This window comes from Spermophilus citellus (assembly GCF_964194105.1).
Source record: "Spermophilus citellus genome assembly, chromosome: 5".
Taxonomy (NCBI): Eukaryota; Metazoa; Chordata; class Mammalia; order Rodentia; family Sciuridae; genus Spermophilus; species Spermophilus citellus.
This window is the reverse complement of record NC_138186.1, coordinates 134,586,464-134,609,045: the sequence shown is the minus strand read 5'-3', so window position 1 is coordinate 134,609,045 and position 22,582 is coordinate 134,586,464. Positions and strand designations below refer to the sequence as shown.

At 32.7% G+C, this 22,582-nt stretch overlaps 1 protein-coding gene across 1 annotated transcript in view; it reads right to left on the bottom strand.

Annotated features, from left to right (window-relative positions):
* LOC308650421 (protein leg1b-like) overlaps positions 1-22,582 on the bottom strand; it is a gene marked incomplete at both ends in the record, with an annotated part of 165,479 nt that overhangs the window by 3,850 nt on the left and 139,047 nt on the right. Inside the window, 2 exons of the mRNA XM_081296438.1 lie at positions 3,463-3,574; positions 5,087-5,170. Of these exons, the coding sequence (XP_081152564.1) occupies positions 3,463-3,574; positions 5,087-5,170 (196 nt within the window). The remainder of the gene's footprint in view (positions 1-3,462; positions 3,575-5,086; positions 5,171-22,582) is intronic.

Here is a 22,582-nt window from a genome sequence, read left to right as displayed (position 1 = left end):
ATGTACCAACAGACAGCATGTAGACTTTTCAATAGAAAAATGAAATTAAAATTTAATAGAGAAATGAACTAGATGCTAAAATATTACCATCCTAGATTCCTTTACTGATACAAAGTTTCAGGCACTACTAACATAGAATTAAACTTATTCATATATGCCATATCTCAAACAATTTTACCTATTATATACCTGTTCAGAATCACCTAGGGGCTGTGCCCTACCAAAACAATGTACACGAAGGGCCAGGAAGTGGCTCGGAAACAGACCTTGTTAATTAGAGGTTATAGGTAGAATACTTGAAGTATGTCACAGGATACTCCTAAAGCTGAAAATTAAATGAAAAGTCTTATGTGTTTCAGAAAGTATTATAGTAAATACACAAATAATTAAGTAAGTGGTGATAGCGGTGGTCTCTCGAGGTATAGCCATGGTGGGGTATTTTTGGGGGGGGAGCGGGGGAGAAGAAAATACTATTTGAATTATTTGACTTTTTAAACCATTAACATGTAAAAAGTATATAAATAAATACAAATTAGAGTAAATAATTTTTTTTTAAATCACATCTGAATTCAATTGAAAATAAAAAGAAGACAAGGAACGATCTCTGCAGAGTTCTGTAAGTAGCAGCAGCAGGACCAGCGGGCCAACTCTGAGGCCTGTCTCCCTCCTCCCTCCTGGGGCAGGATGCTCTACTCACATTCAGCTGTCCTATGACCTACCTGAATGGGAGGGACAAGAGGTGCACAGGGCATTTTGCTCAGTTAAGTGAGGGCAGCTGTGAATTAGCTCTTCTCAGTATTCAAAATTCCTCTCAAAACGAAGTAATTTTTACCTTCTATTTCTGTTCCATTTGTTACTATTAATTATACATTACAAATGTTCAGGCATATTTTTATTCTCAATTCAGCTTAAAGAATAAGGGAAAATCTTTGTAGAATTGATCTTTGAAATCCAGTTTTCAATCCCTGTGCATTATAGACTGCAGTGTGCAAGATGAGAAGATGAGTCAGGGAGTTTGCATACCTGTCCTGACATTCTGTCCTGCTATAAGATTTTAAGCACCTTCACGAACAACTCAGGCACAGTTTCATTATCAAGAAAAGAAATGCTGATTTTTTGACCAATTTTTAAATAAATTTGGCCTGTTAGAGATACAATTGTTTTCAAATATAATTCCATTGTACAAATAGAAATAAAGACAAGGTACTTGAATATCTAAATTCATAAGGGAAAGTAAACAAAACTAAAAAGTGAAAAATCCATAGTATCTTTAAATTTTCTTTTTTATGTGTGTGTTTTCAGAGCTGGGGATAAATCTCAGGACCTCACTAATACTAAGCAAGTGTTTTACCACTGAGCTAAAGCTCTGGCTCTCTCTGAGTTTAAAATATCCATGTTTCCTGTGTTCAAAGTTATATTTTTTCTATTGGTTTACTTTGTGAAACCAGATAACCCTGAAAATGAAAAACATAGTCTGTGGCATTAATTTATCATCAATCAAAAATATCAAGCAAGGTTGATCATCCCTACTCAAGATCCTAGTGGGATAATTTTATCTGTTTCCCACAATCACTATAGAAGGAGCAACTGAGTCCCAGCTTCTGTGATGGATACAGCCCCAAATTAAATCACAGACACTGCAAGGGGTTCAACTCTTCCTAGACTAATTTAATACCCAGTTGTTGAAGCCATATCAACAGGAAGAGGAGAAAATGCCCTATGATCAGCCAACCAAGCATTTGCCTTGAAGAAGATTGAGTGGGTAGGAAAAAGATGAGTGAGAGGTATAAAAAAGACTCAGATATGGCTGCCTGGATCTACTTATCTACTTGTTTAATACCAGTGAATCATCCTTACTTTGTTTCTGCTTTTTGCCACACTTAGGTTTCCATCGCCTAGAGAGTGCCATTCACTGCCAAACCCAAATCATTATTATACCTGCTTTCTGTGTCACACAGTATAAGGAGAGATTGATAATCTAGATGCTGTGTGGCTAACCATGATTCTAGTTGATATTTTCTCCAGTATATACCACTGTCATATATATATATATATATATATACATATACATACATATACATATATATATATATATAAATCATCCACATATTTATATTTTGATTTGTAAAATTAGAAAAGTTCATTTCATGTCATTTGTTTTATAATGCAATTCTTTTGGCTCATATTTCCTCCCCTCATCATAAAATACCTTCTAAACTAGATCATGATAACTTATTTACTCCTCATGACTGTAATTCCCATTGATTAGACCTGCTATTCAACACTAGGATTGAAGAAATACTATCACTCTAGAAGAAGAAGAAGAAAATGATATGAATAAGACAAAGATCATTTATCGTATTAAAGAGAAACGACTTACCTATCTTCAAAAGATTTGACAGAGGTTTTCAAGGATATGGTATGTGCATCCCATAGGTAATTCAAAAGGTCATCAAAGTTACTAGTAGGTAACTTCATATACTGAGAAGGAGAAACTTATTAGGATTTGAGAGACTCTAACAATTCCTCTCCCTGAAATTTAATTTTGTTCAGATTTATAATATCACAATATTCTACATGAAAGGAAGATTTTGTTTTTAAGCATTAATAGGTATAAAGCCTTTGTCTATAACCCTTTGTAAAGGGCAAAAGAAAAATTTTTATATTGAGTAAAGCACATGCATCTAGAAGAAGAAAACTTCAAATATCTTCAAAGAGTCCATATTTTATACTCGCCAGAAATCTTTTTTGTCACTTTTTTCCCACAAATATTATTAAATTATCATAAAATATGAATAGCAATAAGAAAAAAACTGTTGTAATGTTAAGTTTAATTATACCTAAATTAATGAATTAATCTAAACAACTAATAAATATATCTTTTCATTATGGATTTTATTCCATATCTATATTTGACCAATGTATTTTGTTTTGGTCATTGAATATTTAATTCAGAACAACAGATAATTGTTTGCTCTTACCACAGGTGATTAATTATTAATTTAGCTGAAATGAGATTATTGATCCAAACACAATTCTATTACCACATTTCTTCTAAAATTACGGTTGACCTGAAATTCCAATTAAGCATACTAACCTATTCACCTGCAGTAGAATAGCCTGTGTGTTGACAATTTGTATCGTAGTTTGTTTGAGGAAAGAAGAATGCATAGAATTTGTGTTAATGCTGCATTGGGGTGGTAATGTCAATGACATGTAATGCCCTAGTAAAATATATATTATTAACATATCTAGCATAACAACGTATATTTTTATATTAAGAAAAATATTGTACAATGCACAAAAAATCCTAGACAAAAAAAGTTATACAACAGAATAAACTATTTTAATATGCTAAAAGTATAAATTATAAAACTTTAAGAAGAAACCTGGTAAAAGTCAATCCACTTTTTCATTATCTCAGAGAAAGATGAGTGGCAGCCAGAAACATCATAACAAAACCTCGTCTGATCCTTGGGTGGTGGCAAAAACCTGATTTGGTCTGATGATATCCCCAGAACGCCAGAATCAACCGCAGCAAGGAAAGGTATTACACTAAGAAAATAATTTAAATCTGTAAGAACAAAAGATTTATTATTACCATAAACAGTAATAAATGTTGAAGAGCATATTTTTAAGTAAGCCACAGGTCATTGAGGAGAAATTTACAAATCCAGAAAGGTGACAACATTTTAGCACATTGAAAAAAATATTGTACAGAATCCCTCTGGGAATCATGTAGATAACTTTGTTGTGCCTCAGTTAATAATCTATAATCATGAATATATATTGGTTAAAGTACTTGATTATAATATTTTAAAGAAAAGGGTCATTTTTAATGGATTGGGCAATATTGATTTTTAAAGCACTACATTAGAAAGGAAAAAAAACTATCACATTGCCCAGGGGAAGATACAAAACCTCTCTTTGAGGTAGTACTGTGAATGGTATTTTTTTCTAAAATATTTTAACATGATTATAGTTTTGATTAATGGATCTTTTCTATTTAACATATTTAAGTTTATCATGTAATCACTAGGTTTTTTATTTATTCTGTGTCTCTAAAGCAAATTTATTTATAAGTTCTGGCAATAAGTCATTAGATTAATAAATAATTAGATTGACAATTAAATAAGACTCTTTAAAATATCTCCCTACAGATAACCTATTCCAGAAGATTTAGATACCTTAATTTAATTAGATATTGGGTTTATACTGATTGTCCCTGCATTTGTGAATGCAGTCCTATGCTCCAATGTAACAGGATGATGACTCAAACTACTAGACTAATCCGAGACCAATGAAGCTCAAACTCTAGATCTGTGGGTAGAACTGTTGGTGAGTTTTTGAGAATAAAGACCCAGGGTAGCACGAGGAAAAAATGTAGGGTTATATATCATGAGTGTTACTCTGAGAAAGTAAAATTTAATGTGTTCTTGTTTCTAATAATTGGAAAATATTTCTAAAATGTTGTTCTGTAATTTATTTTCATGACTTAAACATGAAATTAAAGATATAGAAAATAATTTCTTGTTATTTAGCATTAAGTGTACAACTGAAGCCCTGGATTATTGAATGATAAAATGGAGTGTAGTAGGTATTATTCTCTGACATGTTTATGAATTCTAATACTTAACATATTTGATCTGAGCAGAATGAAAAGCAGTGTTTTCCTAATCTCACACTTCTTAGTCTTTCACTTTCCAAATATTCCCTGTCAATTTCAGGACATGCCATATAACTCTCAGCACTGGGCCCTTGGAGTTCTGTGAAAAGGTGAATATTTGATTATGAACATTGTGACTAGTAAAGTCTATAACATGACATAAAGGCTGCTAGGAATATGTCAAACTGATTCTGTTGTGTTTATTTATTAATTTATCTACGCTGCCAGTGATTGAACCCAGGACCTTGCTCAACCTAGTAAAGCACTCTACCACAAAGCTACACCCTCAACCCTAGATTCATTTTATTCGTTTTTAAAAGAAAGAGTATTGATTTTGTTTAGTCTCAGTTCCAAAGTTTTAGGTTGAATGTCTTCTTTGGGGAAATGGTAATATTTATTTTGTTCTCTAAGTGAACCTACCAGCCCACCAACTGTCCACAGAGACACACAGATGATCAGATTCATAGCCACAGTCTGTCCTTTGGCTTGGATCAGCTAATCTGCCTAGAGAGAAAATGTGCAAGAGTATTTATAATGCACAGAGTGAAACAGTTATTATCATCATTTAAGTAGATACATTTATTTGTAGATGCACATTTATTTCTGAATTACTTGTATTTGTATTTCCATCACTCTTCAGCTTTTATTACCCATATCTCAACCAACTGCTTTTCTTTTCAGTAACCACATTATAGTTTTTGACTTTTGAATTATAGGTCTTAGATTTTTGGCTTTTCTAAGTATTCACATTTTTACATCCTTCTCTACCTTCTGATCAAAATTATGGGAGTTATTTTACATGGAGTAAAGAGTTACTGAGGTTGCTGTGTGAAGTGAGACGGATCACCAATTGTGTTTCATGTGGTGACTGTATGTGACATAGACATTTGAAAATAATATTTATTTTCCTTAAAATGAAATTCTCATTTTTCCTTATTCTTTCTCTTCTTCTCTTTTCACCCCCTTCAACCACCTCTTTTTCTCTCTTTCAATAATTTATTTTTCGTCTGTGTTGGGCAATTGTCACCACTCTTTCTCATAAGCTTTTTCTATCAACAAGAAAAAAAATATATTTATTGACTCATGAGTATTTAAGACCAAAATGTGGGCTGGGGATGTGGCTCAAGCAGTAGCGCGCTCGCCTGGCATGCGTGCGGCCCGGGTTCGAACCTCAACACCACATACAAACAAAGATGTTATGTCCGCCGAAAAACTAAAAAATAAATATTAAAATTCTCTCTCTCTCTCTCTCTCTCTCTCTCTCTCTCTCTCTCTCTCTCTCCCCTCTGTCTCTCTCTCTCTCTCTAAAAAGAAAATATTACAAGACCAAAATATTACAAGTCTTTTAGTTACAGCAGTGAAAAAGCTAAGACTATAGTGTAAATGGATACCATTGTATTTTATTTATTAATCTTGTGTCTTGCAATCTTCAACATTTTTTGGTTTATTTTTTATTTACTAGTTCTAGCAGATTTTGTGTTGGGGTGTATGTGTATTTTAGATTTTTCTGCATAAAATAACATGTCATTTTTGTGTAAGATCAATTTATACCTCTTTTTCAATATGGTTGTCTTAATCATCATCAACCTCATCATCATCCTTTGAGTTTGAAACCTCCTGTACAATGTTGAATGAGGCATCAAGATCAGACATTCTTGTGTTTTGCCCTCTGTTAGGAGAAAAGCATTTAGTCTTTAATCAATATGATTTAGCCATCAGGTTTTGTATATATCCTTTATCAGGCAAACAATTCCCTTCTCTCCCCAATTTGTTAATAGATTATTTGTGATTGTGTGTTTTATTTTTGAGATACTTTTTTTTGCATCTATTGTAATCAGGTGAGTTTTGTCTTTTATTCAACTGACAGATTGTATTACATCAACTGAATCTGAATGCTAAAGCCTCCTTGCACTACTGAGATAAGTCCTTATTTATGATGGACCTTTCGTAAATACTGCTGTATTTGCTTTCCAATATTTTATTAAGGATTTTGTGTCTTTGTATGAGCAATATTGGTCCATAGTTTATTTTTTCTTGTGATGTCTTCATTTGACTTTGGTTTCAGAGTAATTGGTATCAAGGTAACAGTTACAATTGGTACATTCTCCCACTGCCTGTATTATCTGAGGGCAGGATTAGGTATTTTCTACTTTTCAAATATGTATAGAATTCACAGTAAGGCAGTCAGATGGTAGTGCAGTGGCTGATGTAAGTCACATGTACTACTGCCACTGTTAAGTTGATTCTTCACACATTTCATAGTTTAATTGTATGAAAAGACAACAAGCCTAAATGAAGGCAGATAATTTAGTATTTAAACAACAAAAACAAGATAAGAATTATGTCAACTCCCTATGCCCTTAGTCCCACTGGATGACATCAGACCAGAGTGCAACTGACAGACAACAAGTAGTGTTTTCATGGAGAAAGAGACTTTAAACTATATCGAGTTTTTATAGATTTCCAGATAAATATAAAGATGTATCCTAAGGTGTGCCAGTTGGAAAGTTCTTCACTCAACTGAAATTAGGGTGATGGCCGTCTCCCTCAAGATAGGACTGAGAAATTGCCTTGCCTCAACCTCATCAGGCCTATCTCTCCTTGCTCCAGGAGGAATTACAGGCCATTGCACCAAAATTGGGGTTAGACTGAAGTCAGACCCTGCCTTCAAGACCTGCCAGAAGGGCCTGTGGAGATGTGCAAGGTCAAAGGGGTCCTTGGGAGAGCCATTTTCATAAAATCCACCTGGGCCTGGGCTTTTCTTTGTGGGAAGATTTTTAATTACTATTTTAATTTCTTTTCTTATAGATCTATTCAGGTTTTTTTTTGTTTCCTCTTCTATTGGAAAAAAAATTTCTTCAATCAGTTTTGAATATTTCTTTCTAGAAATTTGCCCATTTCTTCTAAGTTATCTAATCTGTTGGCAAAGCACTAGAGTATTAATGCTTTCTGTCATTCCCAAAACTGGCAATTTTCATCTCTTTTTACCTAGTTCAGTCTAGCAACAAGTTTGTCAATTTTATTAAACTTGTAAAAGAGCTAAATTTTAATTTCATGGAGCATTTCCAGTTTTTAAATTTTCTGCTTCAGTGATTTTTCTCATTTATATTACCTCTACACTGATTTACATTTGTTTTTCTGTTTTTATCTGATCTTCTTATGTGGGAGATACCATTACTGATTTCAAATCCTTTTTTTTTTAGCTGCATTCTACAAGTTTTGATAAATTTGCACATTCATTTTTATTGAGTCTTAATTATTTCATCTAACAAATCAGATCTGATGTTCATATTTATTTTGAAGAGCAAACTAACACATTTAAAGATACATTTGTAAAGTTTAGTTGAGTTAAAGGTTTGTGAGGGACATGGCTTTTGATATTCCCAGCTAACAGTGTGGAATGTTTCAATGTGCCAAGAGAAGAATACAAAGTTTGTGCAAGATTTGGAAAAGATGATTAATACTTGATGAGAAATTTCTCTCACTCCAAACAATTGGATTGAATTTGCTGGTATTTCGGTGGTGAAGCTGTCCTGAAAAGACATTTATTTCTGTTTGCTCTGACTGTCCCCATGGTTAAAGAGCAAAAAGTGTTCCTAAGGCAGAAAATAGCCCTGTAAGAAGCTGCCATAATTAATACTAAATTCCAAAGGCCCTGATTTTATTCCTGGAGTGTTATCATATGCGGCACTAATGTACACACATTAAAAGGAGAGTGGTTATGTATTTTATTTCAATATTCTTTAGTTCTTGTTTAACTAAACCTAGAATTAGTGCTGTAATATTTTTTAATAAGAAATATAGGATTCAGAGTGTTTTGAATCTTGCATGATGTACCTTTGATGGTGTTGAATGATGATATTATTCTTACTTCATTATAGAAAAGCCTAGATCATAATCCTGGCTTCAACTAGTGGGGCCACTTTGGAGAAACTAAGTAGAGAACGGAAAGAGATAAATCAGAACATAAGGTAGATTCTGAATGCTTAAAAATTTTAAAGTAAGTTATGAAAATAAGAGGAAATATTTAATTTATTAGAATTTGATTTTCTCTTGATAATGGAGGAAAATCACGGCACCTAGCCATAGTTGTCTTATATTTGTGATGTTGTCTAGAGGATAAATTGACCTCTTCGCTTACCTTCCCCAATGCCTATTTTTACATTTCTGTATCAAGACTTTCCATGTTGAAACTCATATTTTAGTTATTTCTATATATAGTGTTTTTCTCCCAATGATTTTAAGTCCTTAAGGGTAAAGACTTATGTTACATTCATTTTTGATCTCTTATAGTTTATACAAATCTATATCATATATATATATATATATATATATATATATATATATATATATATATATATATAAGTTTTAGTTCATACCCATTAAATTGAAATCAAATGAACAAAGATTTGAAGCTCAAGTGATAAATTTCAGATAGATATAAGAACAGAGCATATGAAAATGACAATGGAATTTTCAAGCAATGTAGAGTCCTAAAATATTGTATACAGAAACAAATGGACAAATAGTGCCTTAAAATGGTAGCCCTAGAAATGCAAGCTTTAAAATGATAAAGTTCTTCTAAATGTAAATATTGTTTCAGTTAAAACTATGTAGACTATCATCACAGCATATGATGTACTTTGAACATGTGAACAAAATCTCTTGGTTTCTAAAAATGAGTAATGTTCTAGAAATTGGAGTAGTCTAAAAGATAGGAAGAACTACTGGTATTTTTGTATGCAATTTCTCGTTCCTAATTATGAGAGTATATGCTTACAGTAACTTTAAGTTGCCTCATCTTTAAAATAAAAATTAAAAAAAGTTAGGTCAGGGACTCTTCTAGTTTAATTTTCTGTATGTTAAATTAGATATTTTAATTCACAATACATTTCTACAATGACATGATGAAACTCATGAGATCGACACATACATTGGGTTAAAATATAAATGTATTGTCTAGCAGCATTCGTATAAAGTGTTATTTAGGTTTTAAATTGTGAGATTTTTCTGAAATTGCTAACTAAAGGACTCAAAGATAATCTTGACTTTAGAAAACAATAAATAGCAGTCATCCATAAACTTAGAGGGAAATAGACATAATTTTTGTAATTGTTTTTCCTTCTCAGTAATAAAATCCATAATTGTTCCTAGTGTCTTCATGTTATTCTATGAGAAGTAATTAAATCTTCTGTGAAGAGTACTTTGAAGATAAAAAATAGCACTAAAAACGTAAGATTTTGTTGTTATTCTTTTACTTTCATCAGTACTTTTGTCAAGTGCTTTTCTGAACTAAAAAAAAAAAAAAAATAGCCCTTGAGCAACAGCCAGGATTACCAAAAGACCAGGTAAAAGAACCTATTTAGTACTTAGCTCTTTCACAGCAACTGTGGGTGAGTTATTTCTTGAATTCATTCTGTGGGTATTTTGAGTGCTTTGACTTTATTTGAACATTTTTTTTATTGGATAGGAGTCTAAATTAGATTAGAGCTGATAAATAATTGAGCTGCCTCCAGTTAGAAGCCTTAGGTAGGTACCATTTGAATGTGGGTTTTTTCGATTCTAAAGAGCTTGGAGCTTCATTTTCTGGGACTCTGGCTAATTTAGGCAAGAATTACCATCCTAGAATCTATATATGTTTGGAAAAATGGATTAGCCATACTAAGAACAACTTTTAATTATAGCAGACACTGAGGGAAAGTTTTAATCTAGATAAAGTTGCTCACTTGAAAGTCATATTAGAAAAGAAAAAAATCCAAAAACATCAAAAGATAAAAATGGAATGCAGTCTTTAACTGATACACAGAGTCATCTCTAAAATTAAATGAATCCAAGATTGCCTCTAAAAGATTCCTTTTAGAAGGCAAATGGCAAGTATACCCAATTTTTTTTTCACAAGTATTAGTCACAAGCTTTGACCATCTGGGCCAGTAATCTTGTTCATTGCCCAGAAAAGCAATTCAGCTCCAGATATTCTTTAATAAATTAGTAAGCTTCGTATTATTATATTTGGCATGTAGATAAAAATTTTAAATAAAATATATAAAATATGTTTTTATTTATATGTGTTTATATGTTATCTGTATGTAAACTTTTCTACTTTTTGTAGTATTGCCAAAATTAAGTTGTCATAGAACTTTATTTAATTAACTTAAATATAATAATAAGTGCTTACATTAATTAAGTATACCTTAAATTCTTACAAGGATATAAACTAACCCAAATTGTTTTCCAATTGTACTGGGATAATCTTTGGGAAAAAGAAAAACATCTAAAATGTGTCATTTTGATTAAAATAGACATGTGTTTTGAGTTGTCAGAAATATAGAAATGAAACTTTTCCTATCTAGGTTTATTAGTAAAATAAGCTGATGTTATCTCTATAATACAAAATTTTTTTCAGCAAGGAAAATAACTCAAGATGATTGCTAACTATGCATTGTCTCATTTTCATAAGCAATAGTAGCAAAATTGCTAGTGTCTTAAAATATGTAAGTAAGATAAAATTCCCATGTGAGAGATGATTTTCCTATACCAAAATGTTTTACTATTCTTATCATGATGCACAGAAAGTTGAGGCTGAGGGAAATCTCTATTAACTATATAATTCTCAGACCTAACTTAAAAAAAAAAAAAGAAAAAGCTAAGAGAATTGAAATAAAATTTTTCCTCCTTTACAGTTTCTTATTAAAGAGAGACTGAAGATATTTGGAACAGTTATTAAACATATTCTGTGATGTAATGCAAATTGTGCTGTAAGAAAACATATACTTGTAGAAATTATGATTCATAGACTTCCAATCCACGCATTGTTGGTGTGACTGACAGTTCACAAATTGCCAGTGTCCACTGAAAATTAAGGTAAATAAGGGTTAAGAATTCTAACTAATATATACGTAGTTGAAATCAATGGAAGTAATGAAGGAAACAATACCATATGCAAGAATACAAAGAAGGGAAGATGTACTTTTTAGGAAATCTAAAAGGCATGAGAATGTTAAGGGAAACAGAGGATCATTTTTGTTTTAAAGTAGAAAGACTAGTGGATTCAAAGTGAAAAAGAGGAAAGGTAAGGGACAAAAACTGAATGGATATAAGAAAGTTTTGCAAGACTTATCGGAGAGTAATCTTTGAAAATGAATTTTGTGTCTGACCAAGCTGATTAAGATAAAAAGTAAATTATAAGTTTTTCTAAAAAATCTGTGGAGGAAGGGGAGTCTAATAACTTACCTGTCTGTCCTATTGAGATAAATTCTGCTAATAAACCTGAATATAAATACGAACAGTTCCCTTTTGATGTATTCAAAGAGTTAAAATGTTTAAATGAAAGGAAAAATACAAGGTTTGACTCTACTGTCATTGAAACATTTTTATCAGTTACTATAAGTAGACCTAACTTAACTCTGTTTAAGTGAGCAGTCAAGGGTTATCAGACACAAATACTAATGTCATGGTAATAAATACTTTTATGGTATGGCTTTTATGCATGGCCTTAAGAGGCCACCATGGTCTGGGGCAAAGGAAATAAAATAAACAAGTATTCAAAAGCTCCCTGTGGCTACCATGCCCTATCCTTTCCAATCCACAACAAATCATTACTTATAACCAACCATGTGTGGAAACTGTTACAAGATTTACAATATCTAAAACAAAAAGAAAAAAAGAAAAAATAATTCTCCACAAAGTATATAAACTACAACACCAAGATTTAAGAAAATTATAAAAGAAAAGAAAAAAATGGTTACAACAGTTTTACTTCCCTTGAAACTTCTGCTGGATCTCTAATTTTCCTAGCTTTATATTTAAAATGTAAATTACAGGACCTACAAGATTTACCTTAAGAAAAACCAGTTAAAACAAAAGAAAAAAAGTGTCTCCTTTAAATCCAAACTGCTTGGCTAGCTATCTTACCTGTTTTCAGCCAGCTTTCTTAACCAGTTCCTCCCTAATGTTATAACACAGAAAGAGAAAAGTAGAAACATTCTAAAAGTATAAGCTTCTTTTTGAAAAAAAGTTTTTTCTTAAAAATTTCACAGGCTTTCAACTGGCTCTTATCTGAGCCTAAAGTACATTTCGACCTAATAAAAAGTATTTCAGCGATGTAAATTTTTAAATATTCTATATAAGTTGATGTATTTTTCTGATTGGTCTTGTTTTATCTAACTATAAAGGTTTTAACAAAGGCCAATTTCTCTGGAGTTAACTCTCATATACATTCAAAATTCCTTTTAATAAATCCTAAAAAGATAGAAACATGTTATATTGGGGATGAATATGATAATCATCAAGGACATATATCTGGCTATATAAAACCTTTGATTTCAAGGTCCATTATGGCTATTAAGTTCTATACCTGACATTTCCAATTGTACAGGCCTGTCTTAAATCTATATATTATGTACTTGATATTAAATTGACACTTAAACAAATAAGTGTTCATCAATTAAAATTTAAATTAAAAAATGGATCCAAATAACTTAATTCAAATCAAGTAATCAAATAAAAATATAGATGTCTTTAAGGTTCTGGCTTATGGGTTTTTCTAGGTGACCAAACAATGACATCTTAATTTCTAAAAAATATATATAATATTCATTACGTGTAAAATTTTTCTTCAACAAACAAAGATGATTAATACTATAAATCATGTTTGTCTTATGTTTTTTGTTACAATTAAAGTAAGTAAATTAAATTTAACATAAAAGAAATTAACCTTTGTAAGTATAGTTTCTTAAATACATAAATTAAAAATTACAGCTGATGCCAAACTGATCTCTCATTTTTTTCCAGTTGTTAAAAAAAAGGACACTGACTCCTTTCTTTATTTAACTCCTTCTTTAAAATAGGCTTTACAAAAAATTAATAAAGATTATCAACAATAATGGTGGATCAACTTTCAATATCTAATGTGCCATTGTCATTGAAAGTTATTGTTAAAACACCTTATGTTTTCACAACAGTATTTGCTAATTATAATAAAAATATATTAAAATAATTACATTGTCCTCATTTTTTCAGGCTATGATATTTTGCCTTTTACTGACATGTATGCTCAATTAATTACTGATAATCATACCAAAACTTTATCCTTACCCGACTTGGACATTCATATTTTACACCTTAGTTATGAAAAAACTTCATATCTCAGGCTGGGGATGTGGCTCAAGCAGTAGCACTCTGGCCTGGCATGCGTGCGGCCTGGGTTCGATCCTCAGCACCACATACAAACAAAGATGTTGTGTCCGCCAAAAACTAAAAAATAAATATTAAAATATTAAAAAAAGAAAAAACTTCGTATCTCTATACTTACAGATTTCCTCTACTATCAAGTTATATGAACAGATATTTTAACACCAATTGATTTTCACATGCCTCATGATGGACAATTCTCTGTTATATCAGGTTTCTTAACTATAGCCATCTTAATTTCTACCATTCCTCTTATAAATGGATTAAAGGTGTATACAGATAAAATTAAATAAAGAGGAGTAATATCTGTTCTTATTAAAGATAAATGGACTATTATACCATACCTCAAATCTCTCCACAGTGAGAGCATTAGCTGCCATCATCTTAGCGCCAAGACTATTTTCTAATACTTTAAACATTATTACAGATTCTAAATGTATTTTATTTGTTTATTTTTATGTGGTGCTGAGGATCCAACCTAGTGCTCACACATGCTAGGCAAGCACTCTGCCACTGAGCTATAATCCCAGCCCAGACTCTAAATTTATAACTAAACTTGTTCCTCTAATTTTTATAGCTGTGTTTTGCCTTTGTTTGGATTCCAACTTACTATCTCTTTTTTTTAACCCTTTAAACTCTTTTGCAGCACCATATGTCTTCTATCTTCCTCTCTCCTATACACAGTCACACCAAAATTCCTGGACCTTTGAGAGAAGGTAACACTCGCACGAATAAAGCTATGAAATCCCTTTGTCCTTTATTTTCAGATACTGTAAAATCCCTTGGATTTTTTTCATCAAAATACTCAATCACTAATAAAAATGTTTTCCATTTCTTCTCAACAGGTTCATGCTATAGTCAACAACTGTTCTCAACTTTTGGGCCCCTATGTGAAAATCTGTAAATCCCCGAGGCCTACATTCTAATGCACTTTGACAAATGGATATTACCCATTTCCCTCCTTTTCATCCTTAATCCTTTCTTCATGTTTTTATTGATACTCATTCTGCATTCATTTGGGCTAGTGCCCAAAGATCTAAAAAGATATCTGATTACATTTCTTATTTATTACTCTGCTTTGCCACCATGGACGAGTTTATCTATTTAAAAATGGATAAGGCCCCTACATATACACAATGGAATATTACTCAGCACTAAAAAATAAAAGAATGGACATTTATAGAAATGTAATGGACAAAAAGATGCACAACCTAATAGTAATGAACTGGGGAGGAACTCAGCAAGGCCGGTTTGTTTAGATCTTCCTTGTCCTCTCTCTGGAGCACTGTCTGTCTAGGTATAGGGTAGAGCCCCTGTAGATTGAGAATCTTATGACCTACTTTCAAGTGAGGTGGGTCAGAAAACCCCTCTATGTCCAGCTCTCAAAGGGAAAAATGGGGAAAGTCAGAGTGTACTTTTTTTATTTATTTATTTTTTAGTTGTAGATGGACACAATATCTTTAATTATTCATTTTTATGTGGTGCTGAGGATCAAACCCAGGCCTCACACATGTTAGGCAGGTGCTCTACCACTGAGCTACGGTCCCAGCCCTGAGAGAGAGTGGACTTTTGCTTCTGCATTTTTTATCAATTCCCAAGGTGCCACATTGAGGATGTTGTGCTGTGAGCCCTGACATAATTGTCCCAACAGCACTCCATTGTATTCTACCTTTACTTATCTTTGTTTTGCAGGAAATGATTCCATGTTCTGTTGGACAACTCAGGTTTTCACCATCTTCTCTGTCTGAAATATCCATTGCATAGAGGCTTTATTTTATAAAGAACAATATGTCTTTCTTTTACCACTGCCTCAAGGATGAGATGATGTGTGATATGTCTTCACACCAGGATTATTTAAATGCCATGATAAGCCTTTTGGATCTTTCACGGATCACACCAAGACTGCTGTCTTTGTTTTTTGTGTGTTCAGTTATCCTCTGATTATCAGTAGATCTTATCTGCTCTACTGCCTTTGTTACTTTTAATAATTTTTGGCAATTGTACTCCAAGCTGACTCCACACTTGAAAACATTCCACATTTGTTTTAAAATCACTTTCCTAACAAAACCCCTAAAGCACAAGAAGTAAAATCAAGAATCAATAAGCGGGATAAAATCAAGCTAAAAAGCTTCTTCACAGCAAAGGAAACAATCAATAATGTGAAGAAAGAGTCTACAGAACGAGAGAAGATCTTTACTACATGCACCACAGATACAGCATTAATCTCCAAGATATATAAAGAACTCAAAAATATTAACATCAAAACCCAAAAAAAACCCAATCAATAAGTTGGCTAAGGAACTCAACAGACTTCACAGAAGAAGAAATAGAATAAATCAACAAATATATGGAAACATATTCAAATTTCTAGCAATTAGAGAAATGCAAATCAAAATGACATTAAGATTTCATCTCACTCCAGTCGGAATGACAATTATCAAGAACTCAAGCAACAATAAATGTTGGCAAAGATTTGGGGGGAAATGTACAAAGTACACTGCTGATTATATGCAGTACATTGCTGGTGGTACTGCAAATTCATACAACCACTATGAAAAGCAGTATGAAGATTCCTCAGAAAACTTGGAATGGTCCTACCATTTGACCCAGTTACCCACTCCTCCATTTATACCCAAAGGACTTAAAATTAGCATACTACAATGGCACAGCCTCATCAATGTGTATAGCAGCTCAATTCACAGTAGCCAAATTATGGAACCAACCTTGATGTCCTTCAATAGATGAATAGATGAAGAAAATGTGAGATATATATACACACACACAAATACATATATATATATATATATATATATATATATATCACACACACACACACACACACACACACACACACACACACATGGAATATTACTCAGCCTTAAAGAAGAATGAAATGATGGCATTTGCAGATAAATGGATGGATTTGGAGAATATCATGCTAAGCTAAATAAACCAATCCCCCCAGTAAAACAAAGGCCAATGTTTTCTCTGATATGATGCTAATTCACAATGAGTTGTTGGGTGGCTAGGAAAACATAGAGGTACTTTGGATTGGGCAGAAGGGAGTGAAGTGGGGGAGGAAGGAGAGGGGTATGGGAGTAGGAAGGACAGTAGAATGAATCAGACATTATTACTCTATGTACATATATGATTACACAATTTTACATCATGTACAACCAGAAGAATGAGAAGTTATACACCATTTATATATTATAGGTGAAAATGCATTCTACTGGCATGTATAATTAATTAGAAAAAATAAAAGTAGATGAGAGAAACTCAATAATAAAAGGATAACTCTTTTTCCAAAAAGGCAAGGTATCCATAGATGTTTCTCAAAATTAGTTATGTATGTGCCACTCAATGAATGAAAAGAAAATCATTAGCCATTAGGGAAATTCAAATTAAAATCTCAGGAGATAATACTCCACACACTCTGAGATGATTATTATAAAAAAGGTAATGGCAAGTGTTGGAGAAATCAGAATCCACAACTAATGGTGGATATTCAAATTGATATATAATTATGTCAGTTCCTCAAAAAGTTAGATACAAGAGTTGGGGAAGTAGCTTAGTGATGAAAAAAATCTATATTTTTATGTTTAATCATTTTGTGTTGATTTTATCTTTTCCTTAAAGCACCCCACCTACTCAGCTTCAATGGAGGTTGGCTTTACAGAAATCATCTGCAAGAAGATCTATATTTATTTGTGATTCAGTGGATTCTTTACAATGTTTGCTTTATTTTCCTATTACATTACTGCTCAAAATCAGAGGTCACGTTATGGATCATGAACAATACTGATAACTGAAAGTGGTAAAATATGGTAGCGATCTGGACAAGTATAGAAATTCACTTTTGATCTTCAGAGTGATTGTGTTCAACTTTATCTATCAGTGAAATAGTGTGCCATTTGTTCTGAATTAATCAAGATCTCAAAATATTCTCAAATTGCTATATTTGCATATTGTACTTACTTCAGCTGAATCCTCCCAAAATTGGAATTATGTGCATGAAGCTTATAAGACTACATGTGCTGATCGCACACTACATGATCAGCTCTAGTGTTGGAGAGTTGTTGCTAACTTAACAATGCAAAATCCCTGGGAGTCTCAGTGTAATGGGAGTACACACCACTCAGCACCTCTTTTCCTTGAACTTCATCATGCAGCTCATGAAAATGATTGTACAGTAGAACTGCAGTGTTCCTTCCATAGTAAGATATGCAGGTGATGTTTGGCTGTCAGAAAGAGACAGGAAGAATATCTGGACCATTATCTCATATAAAGCAAAAACCCTGATGCTGCAGGAGAGCAGAAGTTTTATTTCTTTTCCCAAGAAAAGTTTGGTTGCTGCTGGGGGACTAAAACAAAAAGCAAAAACCTTTGGCCATTGTGAGAGGGGCACAATCTCCTCACATCCAAGACCCTACACTGCTAGTAAAAAGACTACTGCTGCTGGTGAGAGGTGGTCAACCCAGCCCTATGCAAGACCACAAAGAACAAATTTCCTCTGCCAAGACAGGAAGAGATAAGAATAGTGAACATTCTCCCCTCTTCAGCCCCAGGCACAGAGAAATTTGAATAAATGAAATTTGCACAGAACAGAGAATTGTGTCCATCACCCACCAGGAGCTGCAGACCTACTGTGCAAAGAACAGCTTATTAGGGACTGAGGAATAGAGTAAGGCTTACTGTAATTTGGTCACTACTAAATTCTACAAAAGCATGCCAGCACACTAAGCACAGGAAGGAGCAGTTCACAGCTAGATGGATTTGCATTCTTTGGTGCACCGATGATAACTATAGAAACATCAAAACCAAACTTTGTTAAATAAAGTTAATTCAAATTCACACATTAATAGCCCAAAGACAAAGATGCATACTAACAAGGGGATATAAAACTGATGTCAGTTGTTAACTACACTTTATACATAATTCTGACATTTACTCAAATTCTATTAGGCACACTCAAAAATCAATAAGAATTGTTATCAGTCGTAAAGAGATAAAGTAATAAAGACAGATACAGAGATGGTATAGGCATTAGAACTATCAGTCAAAATACTATAAATATCTTTGATAAGTTGTTAAAGCATCTAGATGACTAGGTTTAAAATATGTATGAAAAGATAGAAGATTTTATCAGTGAGAAGAAAATTATTTTAAAAGAATAAGTGAAAATGATGGAAATAAAAAAGCACACTATTAGAGATGAAAAATTCCTTCTGTGAAACTAACAGCATAAGTCATTTAATTTGAAATGTCTTGCCTCTTGTGTTTTGTTCTGTAAACACACAATCCCCTCAAAGTTTGACTTCTCTTAATGTGAGATTATGTCAACTCAATGATAGATCAGTGGAAAACAGATAAGCCCTGAGAAGAGCCCCAAGTAAGTGTAAATCCCAGTCAAAAAAATCTTCCATGGGAATTTCATGTCGGTTACCCCAAACAAGCAGAACATATTTTAGCTAAAATAACAAAAATAGTACAAAGGAAGAAGGTTAAAATCTGCAAGAATGAAATATCAAATCATGTATAAAAGTGAAACCACCAAAATAATAACAGATTTCTCAGTAGACACTCTGAAGTTCAGGAAGGTATAAAATGATATATTTTAAGGCTAGAAAAAAAATAGCTACTAATAGAAATTACTATATCCAGACAAGCTTTCCTTTGGCTTCAAAGAAGAAATAAAGACCTACCAAGATGAGTATAAACTAAAGGAATTCATGACTATTAAGCCAGCATTGCTGAATATATTTGAAGCAATCCCACACTCAGAAGAGGAAGAGAAACACAACCATGAAAACATGAGAAAGAACAAACCTCACTAGAAGAGTAAATATGCAAGTGAGAATTAGGAAAGACTCAAACATTAGAAATAAAACAAAAAGACGGAAATCAGTATGTACTTTCTATGCTAACTCTGCATGAAAATGGTCTTAGTTCTGTAATTAATAACCCAGGCTAGCAAAAGGAATCAAAAACCAAGATCCTATTGTTTGTTGCCTGCAAGAAACACTTATCCAGTAAAAACATGGGAAGATTAAAACGATGAAAAATGCCATTCCATGCAAATGGAACCCCAAAGCAAGCAGGATTAGTTCCACTCATATCTGACAAAGCAGACTTCAAAACAAAACAAAGTTAGAAGAGATAAGTTTACTACATACTGATTTAAAAAAAAAACACACACACACTTAGTGAAAGACCTCTACAATGAAAACTACAGGACACTAAAAAAAAAAAAATGAAGAAGACCTTAGAAGATGGAAAGATTTCCTTTGTTCTTGGATAGGCAGAATTAATATTGTCAAAATGACCATGCTACCAAAAGCACGATTTAATGCAATTCAATCAAAATCCCAATGACATTCCTCATAGAAATAGAAAAAGCAGTCATGAAATTCATCTGGAAAAATAAAACACTCAGAATAGCTAAAACAATCCTTAGCGAAGAATGAAGCAAGTGGCATTACTATGCCAGACCTTAAACTGTACTACAGAGCAATAGTAACAAAAACAGCATGGAATTGGCAGCAAAATAGCTTTGTAGACCAATGGTACAGAATAGAGAACACAGAGACAAACCCAATAAATACAGTTATCTTATAGGTACAAAAAACATATATTGGAGAAAACAAAGGCTCTTCAACAAATGGTGTTAGGAAAACTGGAAAACCATATGCAACAAAATGAAATTAAGCCCCTATCCCTTACCATGCACAAAACACAACTCACAGTGGATCAAGAACCTAGGAATTAAACCAGAGACCCAGCACCAGCACCAGCACCTAATAGAAGAAAAAGTAGGCCCAAATCTTCATCATGTTGGATTAGGCTCTGACTTCCTTAATAAGACTCCTATATTGCAAGAATTAAAATAAAAAATCAATAAATGGAATGTACTCAAACTAAAAAGTTTCTTCTCAGCAAACGACAGAATCTGTGAGGTGAATTGAGAGCCTGCAGAAGGGGAGCACATTTTTACCTCAAGCACATCAGATAAAGTTCTAATTTCTAGGATATATAAAGAACTCAAAAATCTTAACACCAAAAAAACAAATAACCCAAACAATCAATGGGCCTGGGAACTTAACAGGCACTTCTCAGAAGATGATATATAATTAATCAACAAATATATGAAAAAATGTTCAATATCTCTAGCATTTAGAGAAATGCAAATCAAAACTACTCTAAGATTTCATCTCACTCCTGTCAGAATGGCAGCTATTATGAATACAAACAACAATAAATATTGTTGAGGATGTGGAGAAAAAGGTACAATCATACATTTCTGGTGGGACTGCAAATTGGTGCAGCCAATATGGAAAATAGTATGGAGATTTCTTGGAAAACTGGGAATGGAACCACCATTTGACTGAGCTATCCCTCTCCTCAGTCTATACCCAAAGGACTTATAAATTATTCTATAACTTTGTTACTGTTAATTTTGCAGTGAAATCAAAAGTACACAGAAAGCCTTACAGTATGCCAACTCTAATCCCTTCAAGTATATACCAAGGAGTGGTATAGCTAGATCATATAGTAACCCCATTTTAGGTTTTTTGAAGAACTTCCATACTGATTTCCTTAATGACTGTGCTAATTTTCATTCCCACAAACCATGAGTAAAGGTTTGTTTTTCCCTAAAGCTTCACCAGCAATTATTATTTTTTGTATTTTTAATGATAACCATTCTGACTAGAATAAGATGAACTCTCAATGTAGTTTTGTGTTTCATTTCCTTAATTGCTAATAATGTTGAACACATTTTCATATAATTGTTAGCTATTTCTACTTATTTTGACTCATGTTAAATTCATTTACCTATTTATTGGATTATTCAGTTTTGAGATGTTAAAAGTTTTGAATTCTTTATGTATTTGGAATATTAACTCTCTGTCAGAAGAGTAGGTGACAAATATTTTCTCCCATTCTGTAGAATGTCTCTTCATTCTGTTAATTGTTTCCTTTGCTGTGCATAAGCTTTTTAATTTGATGAATTCCCATTTCTAAATTCTTGCAAAGCCCTGACCCTGGGTATAGCAAAATCATAATCCTTCTATGATAGGCAAAGCAACTGAACATTTCTTAAATAAAATTTATTCAATATAAAAAATTGTATTAATCATAAACTGAACACCAAATGCTGAAAATAATGGCTTGTGTGATGTCTGTTTACATTATGTATACATTAAAACTAATGTTTAATTTTAGTTTTCTGAGTTATATCATTATTATTATTATTTAACTCAAAATCCTCCTAATCCTTTTGGCCTATAATGGAGTTGTAACAATGGAAATGACCACTAGATGTTGCTAGTTATCTAGTTTATAAATCTAAGCAATTGCATTCTTTAAAAGCTTACTTCTACCTTCACCAATTTTTTTCAAACACAATATCTAATCCCATGTTTTGAGTATACTTGAATCATATAAAGAGCTACAATTTATAACACCCAAGTTTTTAGAAAAACTTGCTTCCAATTCTTTACTCAACCTCTTTTTTTTGGGGGGGGGGGTACCAGGGCTTGAACTCAAGGTCACTGGACCACTGAACCACATCCTCAGCCCTGTTTTTTATTTTATTTACGCACAGGGTCTCACAGACTCCAGAGCCCCTGTGATTACAGGCATGTGCCATCACACCCAGCCTTCAACCTCTTTTCTTTACATTCTAACATGTAACCATCTAAATGTATATTTATTTATTATAAAAAA